Source organism: Manacus candei, unplaced genomic scaffold, assembly GCF_025592945.1.
Source record: "Manacus candei isolate 608988 ecotype Guabito, Panama unplaced genomic scaffold, ASM2559294v1 h1tg000018l, whole genome shotgun sequence".
Taxonomy (NCBI): domain Eukaryota; kingdom Metazoa; phylum Chordata; class Aves; order Passeriformes; family Pipridae; genus Manacus; species Manacus candei.
Window position 1 is genome coordinate 6,537,544 of NW_026138066.1, and position 20,002 is coordinate 6,557,545.

General features: G+C 45.6%; 1 protein-coding gene across 1 annotated transcript in view; it reads right to left on the reverse strand.

Moving 5' to 3' along the window:
• Window positions 1-306: 306 nt before the first annotated feature.
• The window catches only part of CACNA1I (calcium voltage-gated channel subunit alpha1 I), a 174,969-nt gene continuing 155,273 nt past the window's right edge, over window positions 307-20,002 (reverse strand). Inside the window, exons 30-37 of the mRNA XM_051784181.1 lie at window positions 18,062-18,140; window positions 17,394-17,515; window positions 16,306-16,644; window positions 15,531-15,677; window positions 11,274-11,390; window positions 10,724-10,892; window positions 9,702-9,898; window positions 307-7,907 (exon numbers count right to left, since the gene is read on the reverse strand). Coding sequence (XP_051640141.1) covers window positions 7,206-7,907; window positions 9,702-9,898; window positions 10,724-10,892; window positions 11,274-11,390; window positions 15,531-15,677; window positions 16,306-16,644; window positions 17,394-17,515; window positions 18,062-18,140 — 1,872 coding nt within the window. The 3' untranslated portion in view covers window positions 307-7,205. The remainder of the gene's footprint in view (window positions 7,908-9,701; window positions 9,899-10,723; window positions 10,893-11,273; window positions 11,391-15,530; window positions 15,678-16,305; window positions 16,645-17,393; window positions 17,516-18,061; window positions 18,141-20,002) is intronic.

Genomic DNA, 20,002 nt, shown 5'->3' on the forward strand with positions numbered 1-20,002 from the left:
ATGGTGCACGGCTAGAGGGGGCTTACTGCCCTGGAGCAAGCAGAGACCTCTGCAACTTGTTACAGTGTTGCCCAGACATTGACTGTATCAATGCTGTGGGAACTGCTGGTGAGCAGTGTCCCAGGTCAGCAGTTTGGGCTGTTTACTGCTTTAATACACTCTTGAAAAAAGAGACCAGTGGGAGGTCTGGTTATAAGCCACAGGCACCCCGAAACAGGTATATGCCTACGCCCACACACACGGAGAAAGCATCAGTGACTATGGGAGCACAAGAATAAATATTGAGCATACACTGAGGGATTTTCAGAATAGTCTCTCTTTTTTTTAATTTAATGCCATGTTGTTTGTTGTAAGTTTCTTTTTTATTCTCCTTTTTTTTTTTCTTCCTGATTTATTTCCTATGCCTGGGTTTACAATAACAGCAGAAACTAATCAGTGGCCAATGATTAACAGTCTCTCATGTGTTATTAACTCTACATTCAATGGAAGGTAATCTCAAAAATTTGTGCCAAGAAATATAAACATACAGGGGGACGGGTCAGTTATATGTATATAGAGGGACTATACACACAAAAGCAGATATTTCATCCACATCACCCCATTTACATTGCACACAGCTTTTTTCTTAGAAAGATCTATTGTTATCTAGAATGTGTGTAGTATTTCTGTGCGTAGAACAAATCTTGAAACAAACCCTTAATACGGTTCAGATAAGGAGGTGGGAGAAGTGTGTGAGAACATAAATTAACTGTGTTGGTGAAGTTGTAATTAAAAGGAGAAATGGGGTTATCTGCTTTCATTGTTATCAGCCTAACAATTATTAAATGCAGCTAAGGGTGATGGTGGTAGTTTAAGAGGAAAGCTTACCTGATACAGCCTGCCCCATTTGTCCCTTTTTTTGGAGATGAGGAGCATCTGGGGGATTCCTCTGATACTTCATCTCCAAAGCTGTGATAGTTTGATAGCAAGGCTTATGCCAAGAACTTGCAGGGAAATAGAAATACCTGCCTGTGCATGGACCACATACCTTGGGTTCTTGAATGACACTTCTGTTTGTGTGTGGGTGGCTCTCTCCCTAAGAAGGCACTTTTCAATGTAAGAACAAAAGCTTGGATTAAAGATGTTTCACTGAAAAATATTTTCTCTTCAGATTGTCATCCTCACATCCCATGGTATTGCTGAAATTTGTTTTGAAGCAGCATCTTAGCTCATATGTGTTTCTGATTGAAGGAGGGATGGTTGCCCTGCTTGCTTGTGCTGGGTGCTAGCCCTCTTTTTGGAGATACTCTGACAGTCTCTGACAGACTCCAGTGAAGGAACATTCAGTGCTATTCCCTTAGCAGCAGTCATAAGAATGCAAAGAAGAGAAAGAAAGTGGTGGCAGCAGGGCAATGATAAATCCCACTACACTGTGGTCAGCACAAGCAGGTAGCTTGCAGTGCAAAAAAATCATCCAGGGTGAGTAAACTGGAGGAAAGAGAGGGGAAATGCTGCAGAAGGAGCTTCTTTTTTTTTTTTACATGGTGTACTGTGTGCACCAACACTGCTGCAGCAACCAGAAGCAAAAAAAAAAACAAACTCAAAAAACCAAAATAAAGCTACAGCACCTTTCAAAGTTTTCCAAACTAATACAGATAATTAAAGCAGCATAAGACAGAGGGTTAAAGTGCTCTGGTCTCCAGGAAAATGTCTTGGAAAAACAGTGCCTCTCTTACTCCTATCATTCTGCTCCGTGGACCATGAGACGAAGGGAGAGCTGTATCTTCTGACTTTGGTGACTACAGACAACACTGCTAAGGAAAAAGATTTGTATTCCTCTGTGCCCACAGCGCTGCACAGCAAAGAGGGAGTGTGAGCTGGAGCCTGCAGTGCTTTACATGGCAACAGCCCAGCTGCTCACTGGAGCAACTTCATGAGGTGCTGAGTCCCCCCTGCTCTTACTAATGTCACGAGCATGAAAGATGCTCAGCAGCTGTGCTGATATGCAAAGTGAGAATGAACCCAGTCACAAGGTTCATCTGTGCGATCCCATCGCTGCCATAAGGGGAAGGGCAGAGCCCTTATTGCCACAGCTGATGCTGGAGCAAAAGCAGAGGCATGTTGCAACACAGAGTCTGGTTGGCTGGTTTTGGTGGGGGTGAGTGCTCCTTACTTGCAAATTGAGCACATCTGCTCTAGAAGTGGCCGGGAGGCATAAATATTGAATAGCAGATTGCCAGCTCCTGCTCAAAGCGTGGTAGGATCTTAGTGGATGCAAACGGGGCTTGGAAATATGCAGAAGAAGGAAAAATTGCTAGAGAAGAAATATATATGTCTAAATGAGATGAAAAAAATGAGTGGTAACTCAAAGATATGGAGGTAGTGAGTTCCTACTGGAAACCAGTCCCTAGCAAGGAACAAAAATAACACGAAAGAAAAAAAAGACAGAAGTAAGGCCGATCTCATAAGATAAAGTATTTATGATGACTAGGGAAGGAGATATTTGGAAAGTCAGGTCAAACTGGGCGGCACACATCCAGATGCCTGACTTTGCAAAGTACCAAGCTCTTCCTACAAGTGTTTTGTATCTTGGCTAGTTAAAAAATCAGTGGGGTTTAGTTTTTTTCCTTCTCTGTGAAATTCTTGTGATAAAAACAAGTGAACCAAAGCTGCTTACCTCCTTATCTTCCATAAGAAATGTTATGTTTTTAATTATATTGGCTAAAATTAAGTCTGCTCCTGAGCTGGTGTTACAAAGACTTTTGCCCTCATTGCACGGTGTGTGTGCAGGGCACATCTCCTGCAGACACCTCACTGCCTGGGGACCAATCTTCAGTGCCCTGTGGGTGGATGACTGGCCTGGTGTCTCAAGGATTCAGTCACCACGGCCCAAACAGAACACAATACCTCTGTGATGCCCTGTGGAAGCATTTTGAACATGAGAACCATTTTGGTGGGAATCCTTTCATTTTCAGCTAAAAGGAAAAATAAAAAATTCTATTCCTTGAACACTTCGAGGATTTCTGCTTTATGTTTCTTCTGTCTGAAAAATTATTTTCCTGGTCAGTAATGTTCTCAACTTCTGCCTTCCCCCTCCCCCAGTCCTGCTCAACTCATTAATTTCACAGAGGATTGGTGGTATTCAGTCCTTTACAGGACCTGGCCTCACAAAAATCCCCAAAATGAAACAAAAAACCCCAACCCCACAAAAAACCCCCAGAAACCCAAATGCACCACACCGTCAACTTTCCACGAAAGAAAACAGTGGTCACACTGGCAATTGATTCCTATATACCTAATTTCATAAGGAACTTTTGGTAGTAGTAAGGAGGACAGATGAAGATTGAGAAGCCGTGAGAAGCACATCTAGTGGTATACTTCACTCATTTGACTGTGCTGAGTCAGAGTCTCTGGGTGCAGAAGAAATACTGAATACTGGTGTGTTTTCCATGGGCAGGTTGGAGCAGTTGTGGATTCCATGTGCAAGAGAAGGTGGGAAGCACTAGGGATGGGCTCTGCTCTGCAGCTGCAATAAAAAACACTAACAGGCCCAGAGGTCATGGTAGAGGAGGAAAATTTACAGGGAGAGTTCAGAAAAAAAGACCCAGAAAACCACCTGTTGAGCCAAGATGAAAAGAGCAGCAGCAGCGAGAGCAGGACATGGCAGCAATGTGTGAGCTCAAGGAGGAGCTCAGTATCGAGCAGGGAGAGGTACTGCTTTCAGTGGCAGACGTGGGGGAGAGCTGGGCACAAGGGTAGTGTGGCAGCTGGACAAAACAGAGTGATATCGGGCTGATGACAGCAAAGAGCGTCCTGGCAGGAACTGCCTGCGATAGTCTCCAGTAGGAAGTGGGAGTACAGGAGGCTGAAAAGATGCCTGGGCAAATCCTGGGCTACCCTCAGGTGTTGTCTGGGAGGTGGGTGGGTGATGACAGAGGTTTTTGTGTGCCAAGAGCCAAGCATAGCTGGGAAAGGCAGCTCTTGACAAGAGAAATTGTACAACCTGCCCCGCTACAGAAATCCCCAGCAAAAAACCAAAGTGTTTGCTGGGGTTTAGTATTCTGCTTCCTTTTCAGAAAGGATAGATGTTTCTTCAAACTGTTAGTAAATAATTAAAAGAGAGAGACAAAATATTCTCCAAAGATAACCTAGTCTTCTGTTTCCATGGCAACCTCCTTCCTAAGCCAGAAGCCTTTTGCTCAAGTTATATGGCAGAGAGTGAATGCCCTTTTGCAGGGAGATGGGAGAGCTGGCATGACCCTGATGGGAGGCAAAGGGGAGACAACTCTCAGAGCAAAACGACTCCCATGAACCCCAAATCATAGGAGAAACAAAGATGTTTTTCCTTGCAAGTCACTTCCATGGATAACCAAGAATAAGCTGAAAGAGCATCCATCGTAGGGGCTGTAGTCCCCCCATGAGGTCATCACCACAATCTTCCCCAACATCTTTTGATAGTTCTTCCCTCCCAGCCATCCCAAGTGCAGGCCATGTTTCTCTCATGATCAAATATTGGGGTATTGTCTAGCACTGCACTGATCTCACCTTTCTCCCATTCCTCCACTGAAACATTTCACGGCCCACACAACTACCAGGACAACTTGGAGTCCCATCTCCATTCTCCTTATGGCCATCTTCCAGGAAACACTCTGCCTTGAATTGTCCTGGGTTTAGATAGGTTTCAACTGTTTGGGGTTTTTTTGTAAGCCCGACCTCTGGCTTCAAAGCAGCTCTGGGTTTGGGTCTAAGCCTTGTGCAACCCAAGTTCATTGTTCAGCCATTTGGGGAGCGACTTCCCTCCTTCCCTGAGGATGTGAAACCATGTGTCTTGTCCCTCCTCAGGACAGCAAGCATGGGCAACTCACCCAAAGAACCATCAGTGCAAAAAAAGCATTTAAAGATCCTTATTATTGCTTTAATAAAACCAGATTTGCATCCTTTCTGCAAGGACAAGGACCCAGGCTCTCCTCTCCTTACAGGTCTGACCTCCCTGCAGTCAGCATGCACACTTGCAACATAGCAAACACTCCTTCCAGCAAATAAATTAAGTTCACACAGTAATTATCCTTTTCCTGGCTGTTGGTCCCATTTGTTGTGCTCACTGTTTACAGCCCCGGTTTGTAAGATGCAGCAGCTGCTTTAAAGTCAGATGGGTCACAATAATACCAGAACATCTGTTTTGTGCTGCCCACTTCACAATGCTTCGTATGCCAGCTGGGAGACCTCTGTGAGGGCTGCAGGGGCCCTCTTGTTCTGATGGAAAAAATGGGACAGGAAGCCCTGAGGGAGCCCTGCTCCTTCTCAGTGCACCAGCCTCCAAACCTTCACATCTCCATTGGGTGGCTGGCTTCTCCCCGCTGCCCTTCCCACTCCACCTTCTCTGACACACCTTAGTGGAACTTTGCTGGGGTGGCAGATGATGTCTGAACTTCCTTGTCCCCCTCAAGTAGCTGGTTTTCCTACCCACCTGCAAATCTGGAAAGGGTACAAAACCTTGACATTGCTGCAGGAGGAGATCCAGGTTGGCCCTGCCAGGAAGGAGATTTGTGCAGTTATACCTCTGGAAAAGCAAGGAGGGATGCAGCCTCTAGAGGCCTTGCTCCAACCACATTGGGAAAGGATTATGTTCACTGGATTGCATCCTGGATCCTGAGGCAGGTCACGGTTAGAGGAGTTGATCTGCCCTCGCCCTCCACAGTGTAGCTCTCTCCACTCACACTGCCATGCAAGGCAGAGACAAGGAGAGATGCAGTTCTCCTTGTCCCTCTCACCCGTCTCTCCAGCTGGTGAGCCAGTCAGCCTGGACAGAACGTACATAAACACCCTTACAATTGTATGCACACACACACCCACACCCATCAGTATTCCCTGCTCTCCATGTCCACAGTTGGCAGTGAATAGGACTCTGGTCCCAGCTACACTGATGCAAAGGATGATGCTGGAGAGGAGGCAGAGTCACCACTGAGTTGAGACTGTCCTTGTTGGGTCTTCCCACTAGAACTTGGAACAGGGTTAGCCCTCGGCCAGGGAACTGACTGAGTTTTGTGTTGTTGAAGCCCCCTTTGCTTTTATGTATTTTTTAATATTCTAGTTTTTGTTTGCTTTTAATATATATAGCTATAGATACAAAAATAACAGATAAGTTTTTCTAGGGTTGATTTTTGCACCTTTGGGCTTCTAAAAAAGGAAATCACAATTACTGTAAATGAAAGGAGGAAAAGTTCAATTTGCTCTCCCCTTTTTACCTCCCACCTTCCTTCCATCCTGCCTCTCCCACTTCAAATTTCTCCATGAGTCTTGTAATTTTTTCCCTTAGCAGTTTTCTTTCTTTGGAAAACGAAAAAGACAAACCCAACAAAACAACAACAAAAATACGCCATGTAGCCTCCATCCCCTCCTCCCATGATCATGCCTGCTGTGTTCACACATTCCTTTCAAAGTGAGGCTTTTCACCTCAAAATGTTTCTCGTGCTCCATGGCTGTTTGCTTTTCCCTGCTGCTGGGGCCAGATTTTCACCTGCTGTAAATCAGCGTGAATCCACCTCGAGCCAGAGCTCTGCTGCTTTACACCAATAGCACACAATCATGTTTTGCCAATTTACACTTGCCATGAAGATCTGGCCCACAATTTTTAACATTTGAAACAGAAGCATGGACAATAAGGAAGTTCCCAAAAAACAGGCAAGGCAAGCTCTTCCCTTGCTGCTCACCCTGCTTTCCTTCCTTTCCCTTCACCCCCACCCTGCCTGTTTGGTGTAGCAGCTCCTTCGGCCCCTCTTCGCTTGTTCCTCCTTAGTGCTTTCTGAAATTCTTAATCTCTTGGTAAAAAAAATAAATAAATTGATCTCTCTATATATGTATATGTATATAACTAAACAGCTGCCACGTGGCAGTCACCTGGCTGGAGGGGCCTGTCCCTACAAGCCCCGTGGCCTTTTCTTGTCACTATAGTCTCTGTGGTGATGGTCCAGGTCTTGCCTTTAGGCAGGACCATTCCCGTATTGCTTGCACTCTCCCACGCCTCTGAGGTACAGTATCAGAGTATTTATTATATATATATATATATATATATAATATATATATATATTTACGTATATATATATTTATATATTTTTGTTTGCCTGTTTCTTTTTCTTGCAAATCCTTTGGAATTGCTGGAGAGAAGCTAGTGAAACATGCTCCCCATGCCAGCGGCCGAATGCTCCCTCCCTGCACCTCAGGGACCCTCATCTGTTTCTCTTGCTGACACCGTCGCCCAGCTCCAGCTCAGAAGGGAGCGGGGAGCTGCGGTCCCCTGCCCTCAGTCTGCCGGGGCCGTCTGACTCCTCTCCTTCCCTGGGCGAGGGGGTGTCCTTGCAGAAGTCCGTCACCCAGGAGGGCATCGAGAGGAAGCCCCGGGGGTCAACGGTGTAGAAGGGCTTGGCGTGGTGGGTGGCGGGGCGGCGGGGCGAGGGGCTGGCGTGGAGGCTGCTGGTGCTGCTGCACTTCTTCACCACGGTCAGCCCTGGTGGTGGGGGCGAGAAGAGGGAGGTCAGCGAGAGGCTGCTGAGGGTCTCCGAGGGCTCGCTGTTGTTGCCACCCCCCCGCAGGCTGCTGCCCGCCCCCTCCTCATCAGAGGGGTCCATGGAGTCATGGTGAGTGCAGCCGGGACTGGTGCTCCCACCGCTGCTGTGGCTGCGCTGATGACGACACATACTTCGCAGGTTGAAGAGCCCCCGGCCCCGCAGGCTCCGGCGGCGGGAGGCAGGGGAGAGGGGAGCTGCCAGGGGTCTTTGGTTGTCCGCAGCTGGCATGGGACACAGAGCCACCGGGAGATCCAGGGTGCACTGGGGAGAGTCGCTGAGGTTGAGGCTGTCCTCCAGCGTGGTCTGCAGGCTGCCTGCTGAGCTGCTGCTCCGGCTGTCCAGCGAGGTATCGCTCTCAGGCGGCTGGGGAGCAGGAATATGAAAACACAGTTCTCAGGAAGTAGATGGGCAGTGGGCAAGAGACTTTGCCTTATTTGTTTTAGGAGTACTTTGGGGTGTGAAAATAAACCACAAGAAAGGGGAAAAACTCCGATTCCCCTCTCACTCTCCTCTGCTGGGAGGGGCAGCTATAAACCACATAAGCAATGTTACAAAGCACCAGCCGTGTAGCTTGCTCAGGGGATTTCCTTCTGGGTAAGGAGGAGGAAAGGTCTCAATAGTTTGAACTGATTTCATTCTACTCCAGGATGGACCTAGCCCTCCCATGTGAAGTGCTCCACCAAAGGGAAGGGAAGCTGGGGAGTTGAGAGCTCTGCAGCCCCTGCCACTAGGCTCTCCCTGAGCACTGATGGTCCAGGGGGCAGTGGAGCAGAGGTTCCTCGTGGGTCCTCTCTCATGGCTTCCCTATAAACCTGCCATACAGGCTATGAACACATCAAAACTATCAGCCAGACAGGAATTAGGGGACTTCTGTACATTGAGCTCTGTTCATTAAAAAATCAGTGACATTTGGGGAGAGAAGAGAGTCCCCATGGTTCTTCTGACCAGCACTAATGGCAATGATGGTATTTAGGGCAGAAAGGTTGGTTCCCCTTCCAGCAGGAAGAGGAAACAGCCTTAATTTCCTTGTATCAGGTCTCAGCAAGTTAAGCTGCATTTCAGTTGTTTCTAGGAAATTGGTCTGCACTAAGAGATTATCACTGGGACACTGCACTGGGAATGATACATGTAGGATTGGAAGCAGTTTCCTGGGCCACAGTTATTCAACACAGTCTGCATCACATAATCAGAGGTTTACCAATTTCTCCTTTACAACAATTCAGTACTTTTGTCCCAGTGGTATGCCAGCTCCAGAGCTCTTCCTCTTTGTGTCTTAACTTATACCAAAAGTTTCAACACTGCAACAACTCAGTGGTCTCAGATGAAGGCTTAATTTATCCCTAGTGAATTTATACACATTTGTATTGAACCAACAGTGTCTGTCACATGTGGCTGGATACCATCTGATTTTATTTTTTAGTTTGTCTGGAATAGTGTCCCTGTTCATGGAGTACCCTCCAAGAACAGTAACAGGGATCTCTACTGGGCTTTCATCTCTGCCTCCTCTGCTCTTTAGAGACACTTGATCTTCCCCCAATGCTTTTATTTTTCTCTTTCATTAGTGAGAAATGGCTGCTTTTTCAGAAAGAGATAGCACCTTCCTGGGATGTGAGAGCTACGTGGGCAGGGGAAAACAGTGAGCTTAGGGACACAGTGTGCGGATGTGGTGCTAAGGGCTGTGGAGGATGTAGGTGGGGTGAAGCCTGTTCCAACCAAGAAGGTGTGTGATCTGGAGTCATGGTGCTAGGAGGACCCAAGGAGGCTGTGCAGCTGTCACCTCCCTGGCTCACACCGTGGCTGCTGTGCATGCAGGTCTCTGCAGCACACTCAGTGCCAGGGACTCAGGGGTGAGCTACAAAGTGATGTGATTTCATCTTTATGTGGGGCTCACTGCAGCTGTCAAACTATTTGTCTGTCCAAAGCAGCAGAACGTATGGACTTGATGGGCTAAGAGCTGTACAACACCCCTTTGCTATACTACCCTCTCTTTTCCCCAACCCTCCTGCATTCTGCAGTCCACTGTGCCCCTCCAACAGATCCAGGTTACCCAGCCCATAATCACAGTCTTTCCTTTGCCCTCCTCCTCGTTCAGCCCTTTCTGTTTGGGTGTGATGTGAAAACTGAGTTCTCCTAGCAGAGGGAAGAAGGGTTCCTCACCTGATGAAGAAGCGAACAGTTCACACTCGGAGATCTCAGTGATGCCCATGAGCCTTGCAGAGAGATCTTAGGAAGGCTGTGTGGACTCGAGACCTTCTCAGGCCCTGTCTGGGTGGCAGACATGGCTGGGTGGAAAAATTCTGCTGGTACAGGTAACAGAGGGCAAGATGCACCTGGAGGGAAAGGGCTAGGAGGGACTGACAGAGCACCAAAGAAAGGGGAAGAGAACAGAAATAGAAGAAAAAAAGGTGTAAGAGCCCTCTGATTTGATTTGGTGCCTTTACTGCTGTTACACTGAGAGTCCTCAAGTCTAGTGTACAAAGGATATTCAGTGACACACACTACTGGCCAAGAAGTCTTAGTCTGGTGTTACGTGCCCATGACCATCTGCACAAAAACCTGCACCAGACCCACAAGACCTAACACAGCTCAGAGTCATAAAGTAACAGCCCAGCTTGCCCCTGCTGTTGCTCTCGAAAAGTATGTATCACTGCCATAGGATTTTCATCCCAGGTCCTGCAAGGGTTGAAGGGAGATAAATAAAGTGGTGCTTTGGGAACCTGGGGACCACAGGAGACCAGAGCATGCTCTAGAGTAGAACTGGAGCACTTCCACCAAGGACAGACGTGTTACATGTTCTCTGAAACTGTGCCTGGTGGCAGGGGACAGCAGTGTTTTTTTACTGTGCTGAGAAAGCACAATTCATCCAGCTGGCATGTCAAGGGAATCCGTCCCTTCTCTTTTCTGACTGTTCATGGGAACACTACTGTGAATGGGCATCAGCTCTTTTACAATACTTCACACAGTTATGTCTGAGGGAAGATACAAGATCTGGCAGCTAAAGAAGGAACTGCTCCTCACACCATTCCTGAAGACCAGCAAACTGAAAGGTAATTCTTGGTTAGTGTAATCCCATGTCACATTAACTCCATTCCTGGTATAGGGGAGGCAGGGGAAAGATAGAAGAGCTGAACCAACCCACACTTTCAGTAGACCTGGAGAATGATGAGAACTGTGCTCACCTTTGGTACTTTCATGCTTTAGCCAAGACTGGACTGAGTTTAAGGGAGTATTCTCCATTTCACACAGGTAACTGTCGGGGTTTGTAGAGCCATCCTCACTGGATATTGGGAGCAGGCATTCCCCAAGATTGTCTGCCCCACTGGAGTCAGGGCTGTCCTGGCCATCCTGCTGGAAAAAATTAGCGAGGGCAAAGCCTTGTGAAATTTAATGGCAGATGGTAGAACAGACTTGTCAAAACCTCAGAAAAAGCTGATTCTGATAATACCTTCAAGCTAGCTAAGAGATGCTCAGTTTTCCCGCCCAAATCCCCTAAATTTAGACTCATTCAGAGGAAGTTATTAACAGTAGTGAAGAGAACTTCCAAAAACATATATCCTTTTGTTCTCCTCAAATCCTTCTCCATGGTATGTCTCTATGGAGAAGCTCTTGAAAAATGACCAGAATTATATTCCTCAGCAGGGACACCTGGATGAATATAGTGCACTTGAAATGAGCAGGGGCATTAATACAGTGTACGGTGTAACATGCCCAAGACCACCTGGGGCTGACCTTGATCTGCTTAGGACTCAGCTGAGAAGTGTTTCGATTGTCTGACTCATCTCCTAGAAGGATGGAAGAGGACTTGTCTGAGTTGAGAGATAATCCTTCCATTTCAGCCAGCTGGACCTGCAGGAAGGGAAAGGAGCTATCACAGGTCATGCCTGACACTCACATTTCAAGCAGTCACACTGTTTATGGTGGATAAGTGAGAGCCTGTAGACCCGAGATCAATTTTAGGTTATATTCCCTTGGATACATCAGGAACTGCCTAACCCAGACCTGGGCTGGGCAGGAGAATTCACTTTTTAAGGAAGGTCAAAAATATGATGATCTGCAAGCAGCCCACCACCAGTCCATGCTCCTCTAGTGCCAGAATTGGAAGAATGAGTCCTGAATCTGTCACAGCAATACAGTTGGCCCAAGGCCCTGCAAGTAAAGCCAGGCAGGCAGAGGGTTCCCTCAGGCCAATGACAAGGCAGCCTGATCTGCTGAGGGATGAGGAGTGAACCCCTCTCTCTGAAGGCACCACAGACAGCCCTGCTTAAACATGAAGGTGCTTTCATTCCAGGGATAGTCATGCCTCTTGCAGTTCATGCCAGTATCATGCGTTTCATATTCTCTTACCTTCATTACTGAAACCCTGTTTCCCTCCAGCTGTCCTAGGTCTTCCCTATCCCCTCCCCTCTAACCTACCCAAGACTTCACCTAACACCATCTCCCATTCTGCTCTTCATCCCTAAACTCACCCCTCCCGCCCACTCTTGCTTTCTGAAAGCAAGTCTGCATCTTTCTTATTGTTATGCCTCTGCTCCAGACCCGTGTCTGACCTTGCTTAATCTTTTGGCCTGCTTCATACCACATATACCCCCTCCCATCCTCTTTCCTCCAAGCTTTCAAATCCCCTCTGCCTGACAACTGTCTCACAAGGCCTGAAAAACAACTGCAGTTGCTTTGTCCCTCCTGTGCTTGGATTTCTGTCACTGGTCTCTAGAGTCCCATCAGTTCACACCAACAGCAGCTAACTCTTGAAAGCTGTATTCTGGGTTGTCTCAATGAGGACAGCTTGCTTCCTGGCTGTGTCTCTTTCTGGCCATGTGTTTGTGTTTGCAAGAGACAGGTACAGCTTTTATGCCATGACAGCAGGTGAAACATTTGGAGAGAAGACTCTTTTGAGCTGGAAGTTTAGCAGCTTGTGCCAATGCCAGAGAGTCGAAGAGGTCTCCATCTGAGGGATAATGCACTTTAAATAAACAAGATGGAAAACCAGAGCTGGATTTAGACAAAGGGCACAAATGACATCCTTATTTGAGATATCCCGACATAGGAACACGGTGCCGTTCCACCATGAAGAGAGCGCAAAACCAACAACTGCTGCTCAGAGCACCAACACACAGAGAGCCCACAGCGAACTTACATCAAGCACGCTACACAAACACCAGTCAGCAACTACTTGTGTAGAGAAACACAGTCTTCATTCAGTCCCACCTAATGTGTGCACTTATCTATCACTTGCCTAAGAGGTTGTTACACCGGAACAGCCTTACAGCTGTGCTTGTAGAGACACGAGCGTGAAACGTGGTAACATCTGTGACTACCTTCTCCATCCATAAAAAACCGATTTCAACAAAAGCCAGAATAGTCTGTTTGTCACTGCTTGAAAATTCTGGCCACCTGGGATCTACACAAAAAACATAATCAACAAAGTCTTAAATATATAAACTGCAGGTGTGGAAACACTAGTGCTCACTGACAAACTCCTAAAAGTAGTTAAATGCACTTGAGCCACCAATACATAAATGTCTGTCAACCATCCCAAGAATGGAAGGATAGCAATGACAAGAGAAGAGGTTAGCACCATGAAAAAAGGAGGTTTTGTTCTTATTGATTCCCTTACTGTAGAATATTTTAAAATCTGCTGACTAAAGATGAGGAACAAAAACGTTTTAAAAATTGCAGTGGGGGGAGAAGGGGCTGTTCACTAGATCACAATCCATGAAAACTGCCAAGAACATCAACCTGAGACACTGAACCATGTACATATATCCCTCAGAAAATAACTAGTTGCAGATATAACTTTAAAAACAGACCTGTGATTGCAAAAATTCTTAATTGTATAAATAATTGGTTTGAAAATAAAGTGTCAGGAGCATAACTGGGAAACGTGCTAAGCTCAATGCCACAAAAGGCTTAGCACATATTACTAAGTCTGAGCATATGTTTAAATGTTGTGTCCATCCACTGTGCTCAGCATCTTGGTTAATTAAATCACCAATGAAATCAGAGTGAACATTTTTGGCTAATAAGTGATTTTTGTCACAAGGGCAGAGTTAAGGGTGATATGGTGGACAGCAAGCATACTGGTTTTTTTGAATACATATGTATTGAAGAGGACTAGATAAAAACTATTTTTCCTATGTAACTTGCTCTCAATTGCTTTGAGACAGTACAGTTCTGTCTGTGTGTACAATACCTATTTGAATATGTTGATGTAGCAGGGTAAACTCTAATGACTATGTGCATTCCTGATGTTAGTTATATATCCATATAGTGATTTCCTGTTCAAATTTCCTCAGTGTTTTTTACTATGGAATATGAAGAGAAGGTCACAATCAATTATGACTTAAAATCCTGAGCTGTAGTTTTGATTCATATCATCAGACATAAAATATCTACATTTTATTACTGAAGTTATTCTTGCATATATAGATAATTTCTTCTTGAATCCATATTTTAGATGTATTTAAATGTCGATTTTGAAAAATAATTTATGGCTCTATAACAACCATTAGAAAATATAAGAATCATTCTTCAGTTGTGATTATTATATCAAACGCTGCTGTGGCTGTGGGTTGCACTTGAAGATTTTGCTATCTACTTTTTTTGATGGAAAGGTAAGAAAACGTGGTTGCCTTCATTCCTAAGTGGGATACGGAAGACTGGAAGGTTTTAAAATGTAGCAAAGTAGCTGCAAATGACTTAATTTTGGGGTAATCATTCTGGAATGCCTTAGGAGATCTCATTTGCTGAGAAAGCTGAGCACCAATTGCTGAACATAAGGACTTAAGTAAAGTAGTGGAAATTGCAGTTAATTGAAAACTAGTTATTTGGTTGCACTAATGAAGCAACCATTTGTGAGGTGTTGCAATAATAATAAACTACAGCAATGTTTGCATTTTGATACTTTCAAAGGGAAGCTATGGGGATGAGCAGATAGCTGAAAAACTGAGAAAAAATTAGAACATCAGAACTAGGCATCTGAAGCCAAACAAAATAATGCTTTCTTCAAACATGGATAGAGTAATTTGCCAATAAGAGCTCATTTCCCAAGTTTCGTTGTTTCTTTATAAGCGATAGCAAAATATCAAGTTAGTTATGGAGAAGGAGAAAATGAAGATTGCCACTGATGCACCAATTTACTGTTAGATAAGCCACACTACTGCTACAAGTCTGAGCACACAAAATGGGAGCACTTAAATCCAATAAAATTACTTCAGATATAAAATTAATTCTACTCCTCATCTAACTCCTCCCAGACTACTTTGTTCCTGAAGTTTCACAACATGAAAAGACTAATAGCTTAGGAAGCAGTTTTCCAAAGCATCTACCAACTTTAGAAGCTCAAGTCTAAGCCATTTGGTGTCCTGCTCTTAACAACAACCCATTTGTCAGCTAACAAACTTTCTCAGTGGGCCCATTTTTATTTAGTTTTTGCTCAAACTAATTAACCGGTTTTCACTACAAACCAATCCTTGCTCACAGAGGCTGACTCTACTCAACAAGGCATTTAAACTTGTGCTTAATTTATCGACCTCAACATGGAATGAGCAAGCACGTGCTTAAGGAAAAAACACATGCTTAAATCTCCCACTGAATTGCTTCTGAGTGCTGTCATTGGGGTGAGATCCTTTGAGTCCTCCATACAATATGAGCGTGAACCTAGCCTTTTCTTGCAGAATTGAACACAACAAGAGCTGCCAGGATGCCTTCATAATCATTTCTCCACAGGTCATTCAGTCCCTCCTGACCTGTAGCCGGTCACGTCTCACTTTTCCACCACCTCAAACATCCACCTGTGGCTGAACAGGGCAGGCCTGTACTAGAGGCAGTATCAGCACTTCACGACAAATAACAAACACAGGTCAACAAGGTCTACTGGCTACACAGTCTACAGTCAGGAGCACACATCAGATGACCTGTGGGCATGTGGGTATGGGTGTGCAGGCCCTGGGGGGAGGGTCCCCTCACACATCCTCGTACGCAGGTTACCTCTTGCTTGTCATGGTTACACTTCTCGCACATGGCCGGCGAGGAGTAATGGTGGAAGACGGAGCCCGATAGGTTATCGATGATCATTAACTCCCCGTCGAAGGAGTCCTTAATAATTAAAGAGACACTGTCCAGCCATAAGTTCTCCTAGGGGACAAGAAAGGGGGGAGGACGGGAGAGATCATTTTAAGAATGTCGAGTTTTTTGCTTTAAAGTTTCATGTGAATTTGGGGCTGGGTTCTCCAGCCTGACTCATCTGGAGCAGCATCTTGTTCTGCAGGTACTTGCACAGGGTCACTGGGGGAACACTTGCTCCATAGGTTGTGTAAAGATGCCAGAGTTCAATGCAAAAAAAGAAAATAAAAAATGAGGGACAGTCTTCACTCACTTTCAGTGCATCACAGCACTGCTCACACCTCCCTTTCAGCTTTTCTAGAGTGCCTCACTCGATCTGCCATTTCCCCTGCACTCATCTCCTGAGCTCCCATCTCAAATTTGCTCCTGTCACACCTTTAGCTAATCTGCTCCATCCCTCCTCTGCTGGCCCTTAGGTTCCTGCACCATGATGACAATAAACAGGACACACTGCTGTCACAGCCTTGTCCCTACGTGATGCTACCAACTCAAAAGTCTACTGCTGAAAGCAAAACCTCTGCTCCTGAGGTGGAAGACACTGTCTGCTACTGCTAAGCCCTCAGTCATCTAGGCTACCCGGCTTCTACCCACAGCTACTTGCTGCAGTTTGGTTAGTAAGCTCAAAGTTAGGTGTACTCACCTGGGCTGGAGAGTAACATCTCGTGCACAGATGTCCTTCAGGATCTGTTCTACCACCATCTCCTCCTGTTCCTGCTCCTTTTCCCTGTCCTGAATTTGGAGAGCCTGACTTGCGGGAGCACAGCCCATGAGCAATTTCCAGCTCAAGCTCAGCATCCATCTCTGCATCCTCCTGGGCCTCTTTGTTGCTGTCGTCGAGATGTTTCATGAGCACGGCTACCACCACATTGATGAGAACAAACTGGGCTGTGAGCACAAAGCTGACAAAGTACAGTGGGGAGATGAACTGCAGGTTGCTGAGGCAGCTCCGGTCATCGTGGCTGCAGTCACGCAAAGTATCCTTGAGGGGAAGTTGGGTTTGAGAGGGAACGATGGAAGGAAGGAAAAGCCGAAGTAAGAATAAAGTATTGGTTGCTCTTCCTGCCAAAAATCACGGATGCCAATGGAAGGAACAAGGAAAACACTTCTAGCATGCCATACCCATTGGGATAATGAGGTCCCCAAAGAACCTGGGACACTATCTGTGCATATGCTATCTGCTTCAGAGGGAAAACATCCAAAAGCATATGGAGCAAACACTTTCAGACCATCGCATGTTGCTGCCACTGTAGCCCCACGCATGTGAGCAAGACCAAAAACGAGCAGTCTGGTACTGTCTTCTCCCCTCCAGACTCAAAAACACCAAATGCAATCAAAAAACTTGCCTTTCTCTCTGTCCTCTGAAGGAAGTAAGTATTTATTTTGGATTTTCCTGGTACCTCTGCAGATGGGTGCCACGTCTAACACACATGTCCTGTGCTGAGCTTTGATAACAGACCTTACTACAGTGAATATTTCCTCTTAGCCTGGACAGTCTTCTTGTTCCTCCCAAGGAAAATTGGCACTTTCTCAATCAGATGTCTCTAGGACTAGATGAGCCCAAGGTTTGAGTTACCACGTTGGGGAGAGAGACTCTAGACCAAGCAGGGTCTATCTATCAACCCAGCTTCTGTGTTCCTTCCCTTTGCTAGCCCAAGCAGTGCTGAACAGAGCACACATCAGAACTTCTCCTCCCCATAACTAGGAGATTATTGTCCCAAAGGCAGTTACCTTCATGATCCCATTCCAGTTGTCACCTGTGGACACCTGGAAAAGTGTGAGGAAGGCCATCCCGAAGTTCTCAAAGGTGGCGTGGCGGCTCATGCCCTCACAGGGGTTCTCATCATTGCATACTGAAAAAAAGGGGATTGCAGCACTCAGTGGAGGACACATTACCAGCCCTGAGATCAAGAATACAAACTCATAGCCTGAAGACCTCAGGTAATGGCATCAGCACCTTGCCCAACAGTTGGCTGTTGGACATCAATACAAAAAAATGCCTGATGACCCAGCCCTGGGATATCATGCAGTGTACTCTGTTTCTCAGGAGTATCCTCCGAATGTCATTGAGCTGCCTTTCTCCTTGATCAATGTTCCATGGCAAGAGATGTAAATAAACTTTCCCTAACTTTTTCTTGTAATCTTAAAGGCAACATCAAGGCATACAGTGCAGGAAAAGCAAATGTTTAAGAATATAAGAGAAACTAGAGGCTGCTTTTATTTTGTTAGACTGTTAGGACTACAAAAATTTAGAGGAAATTCCTCTTATATCAATTATGCATAAGAGAGAATAAAGTCCATCAAATAATCCAGTCTCTTTATTGAAGAGTACTGATTTTGAGAAACCTTAACCAGCAGGTTTGTAGCTCACACTGGAGCATGGTCTGCTTGAGACTTACCCAGTTTTCCAAAGAGCTCCACTCCTAGAGCAGCGTAGATGAAAAAGAGGAGCATGAAAAGAAGTCCAAGGTTTCCCACCTGAAATCAAAGGGCATGGTCAGCCTATCCCAAAGCTTATTTCAGCTGTACAGGCAAGTGTTTCTGCCTTTCAGAGCCTGAAGAGAACAGCAGTGAATTCCCAGTGTACAAATGCAACCAAACAATTGTTCAACACTAGGGAAATCATCGGTCGTGGCTCCAGTTGCAGCTGGACCCTTTATCCAGTTGCCTTCATTCCAGCACAAGTTCTGGCCAGAGCTGACTGAAGTGTGCAGTTTCTGGGACAGGTGGAGACAAGCACATTGGAGCAGGGGCACAGAAGGTGAAGCCAGTTTGGCTGGGTGAAGGACAAGCTGTGAGTCAGAGTGTGGAGACATGTCCTGCAGTGCTACGTGCCCCACCAAACTGCCTAAATCCCTTGAAGTTATGATCATGTGAATAGTGCAAGAACAGTGTTCCAAGGAGACAGGGACACAGGTACACCAGCACCAGCTACAAGTGGAGGTTACATCAAGGCTTGTGGGAGGAGTAGGCAGGTGGGAAGGAAGAAGGGTAAAGACGTATTTGTAAGATGTGTGTAGAGAAGGAGGAGAAGAGAGGGGACTATGAAGGAGTCAAGAGAGGAAGCAGAGCTACCTTTGCATCTCATGAATACTAGGACAAAGCCTGACTTCTAGACCTTCAGTGGCTGCTGTTGGGAAACATCCCCACGAGAGGATTGCTTCCTCATGGTGCAAAAATGCAGCAGCAATATGGGCACTGCCACCCAGTCCTCACTCTCCCAAATCACAGTTTGCCTCTGAATCTCCTCCCCACCCAGCACATGGGGCAGTCAGATTATATGTCAGGACCTGGAGTGGGTTTTGGAAGAAGCAGGTTGAACAGTAGCAGAAAATACTAGTAATGGTTAGCATAGTGTTGGTGGAACAAGAGAAGTCATGGAAAAATTAGGTACCTAACTGGCATACGGGTGTTTCTGAAGAACGGAACAGTTTCTGGTCTGAATGCATGTGGTCACTGGGCCTTTGTTAGAATCATCCACTTCAGGAGTCTAATTTAGTCATTGTAACTGCTGTGCCATCCAAATTCAGCAGAGAAATAAATGATTCAGCCCACCCACTCCCCCGAGCTGCCAGATTCTGGCTCCCTACATACTCAGTGAAAGAAATTATTTCTGATTACTAAAGTGGACACCATAGTTAATGCTGTGAACACATACCACTGGGTCTGTGTCTACAGGGCATTAAGAAAAAGAAGTTAATAAAACTTAGCTAAGGACTACATTTCCAAAGGGCTCTTTAAAATTAAAGCTCTATTCACTATTAAGAATTGCTGCAGTATAACAAAGACAGGAAGGGAGTTGAAACGGGACAACTGGAGATGCCTTATATGACGTTAGCAAGCCAAAATTCCTGATATGAGTCTGTGCTCTACGAACAAAAACAGAAAGGTCAAGAAGAGGAAAAAAGCACAAGGGAAAGGACAGCTTATTTTAAACTGCTTCTTTTGGCAAAACCAATAAATCTTGGAGAATAATATTACAGATAATGCAATTGTCCCCTAAAGATCCAGTGTATAAAATATGGAGACTAAATTTATTCTTTTAAGAGTGAAACTGGTGGATTTAAGCACTTTAAGTGTGGATTTTTATACAACCATGGAGTGATTTTTTATCCCTGTTACACAACTTCATTAAACAAAGCCAAACTGTTACAGGAGGAAGTAAAAGCCAGTCAATAGGAAGTATCATAGGCTTTGATGCTGGAGGGATTAAGTACTGCTTGTTATTACCTCCCAGGAAATACCTAGAGGCTAAACCTTCTGACATCTGCTTGTTTTGGGGCAGATATTAATGACCTCCAAAAGACCTGACCTACCAACTTGGTGAGCAAAGGAGATGT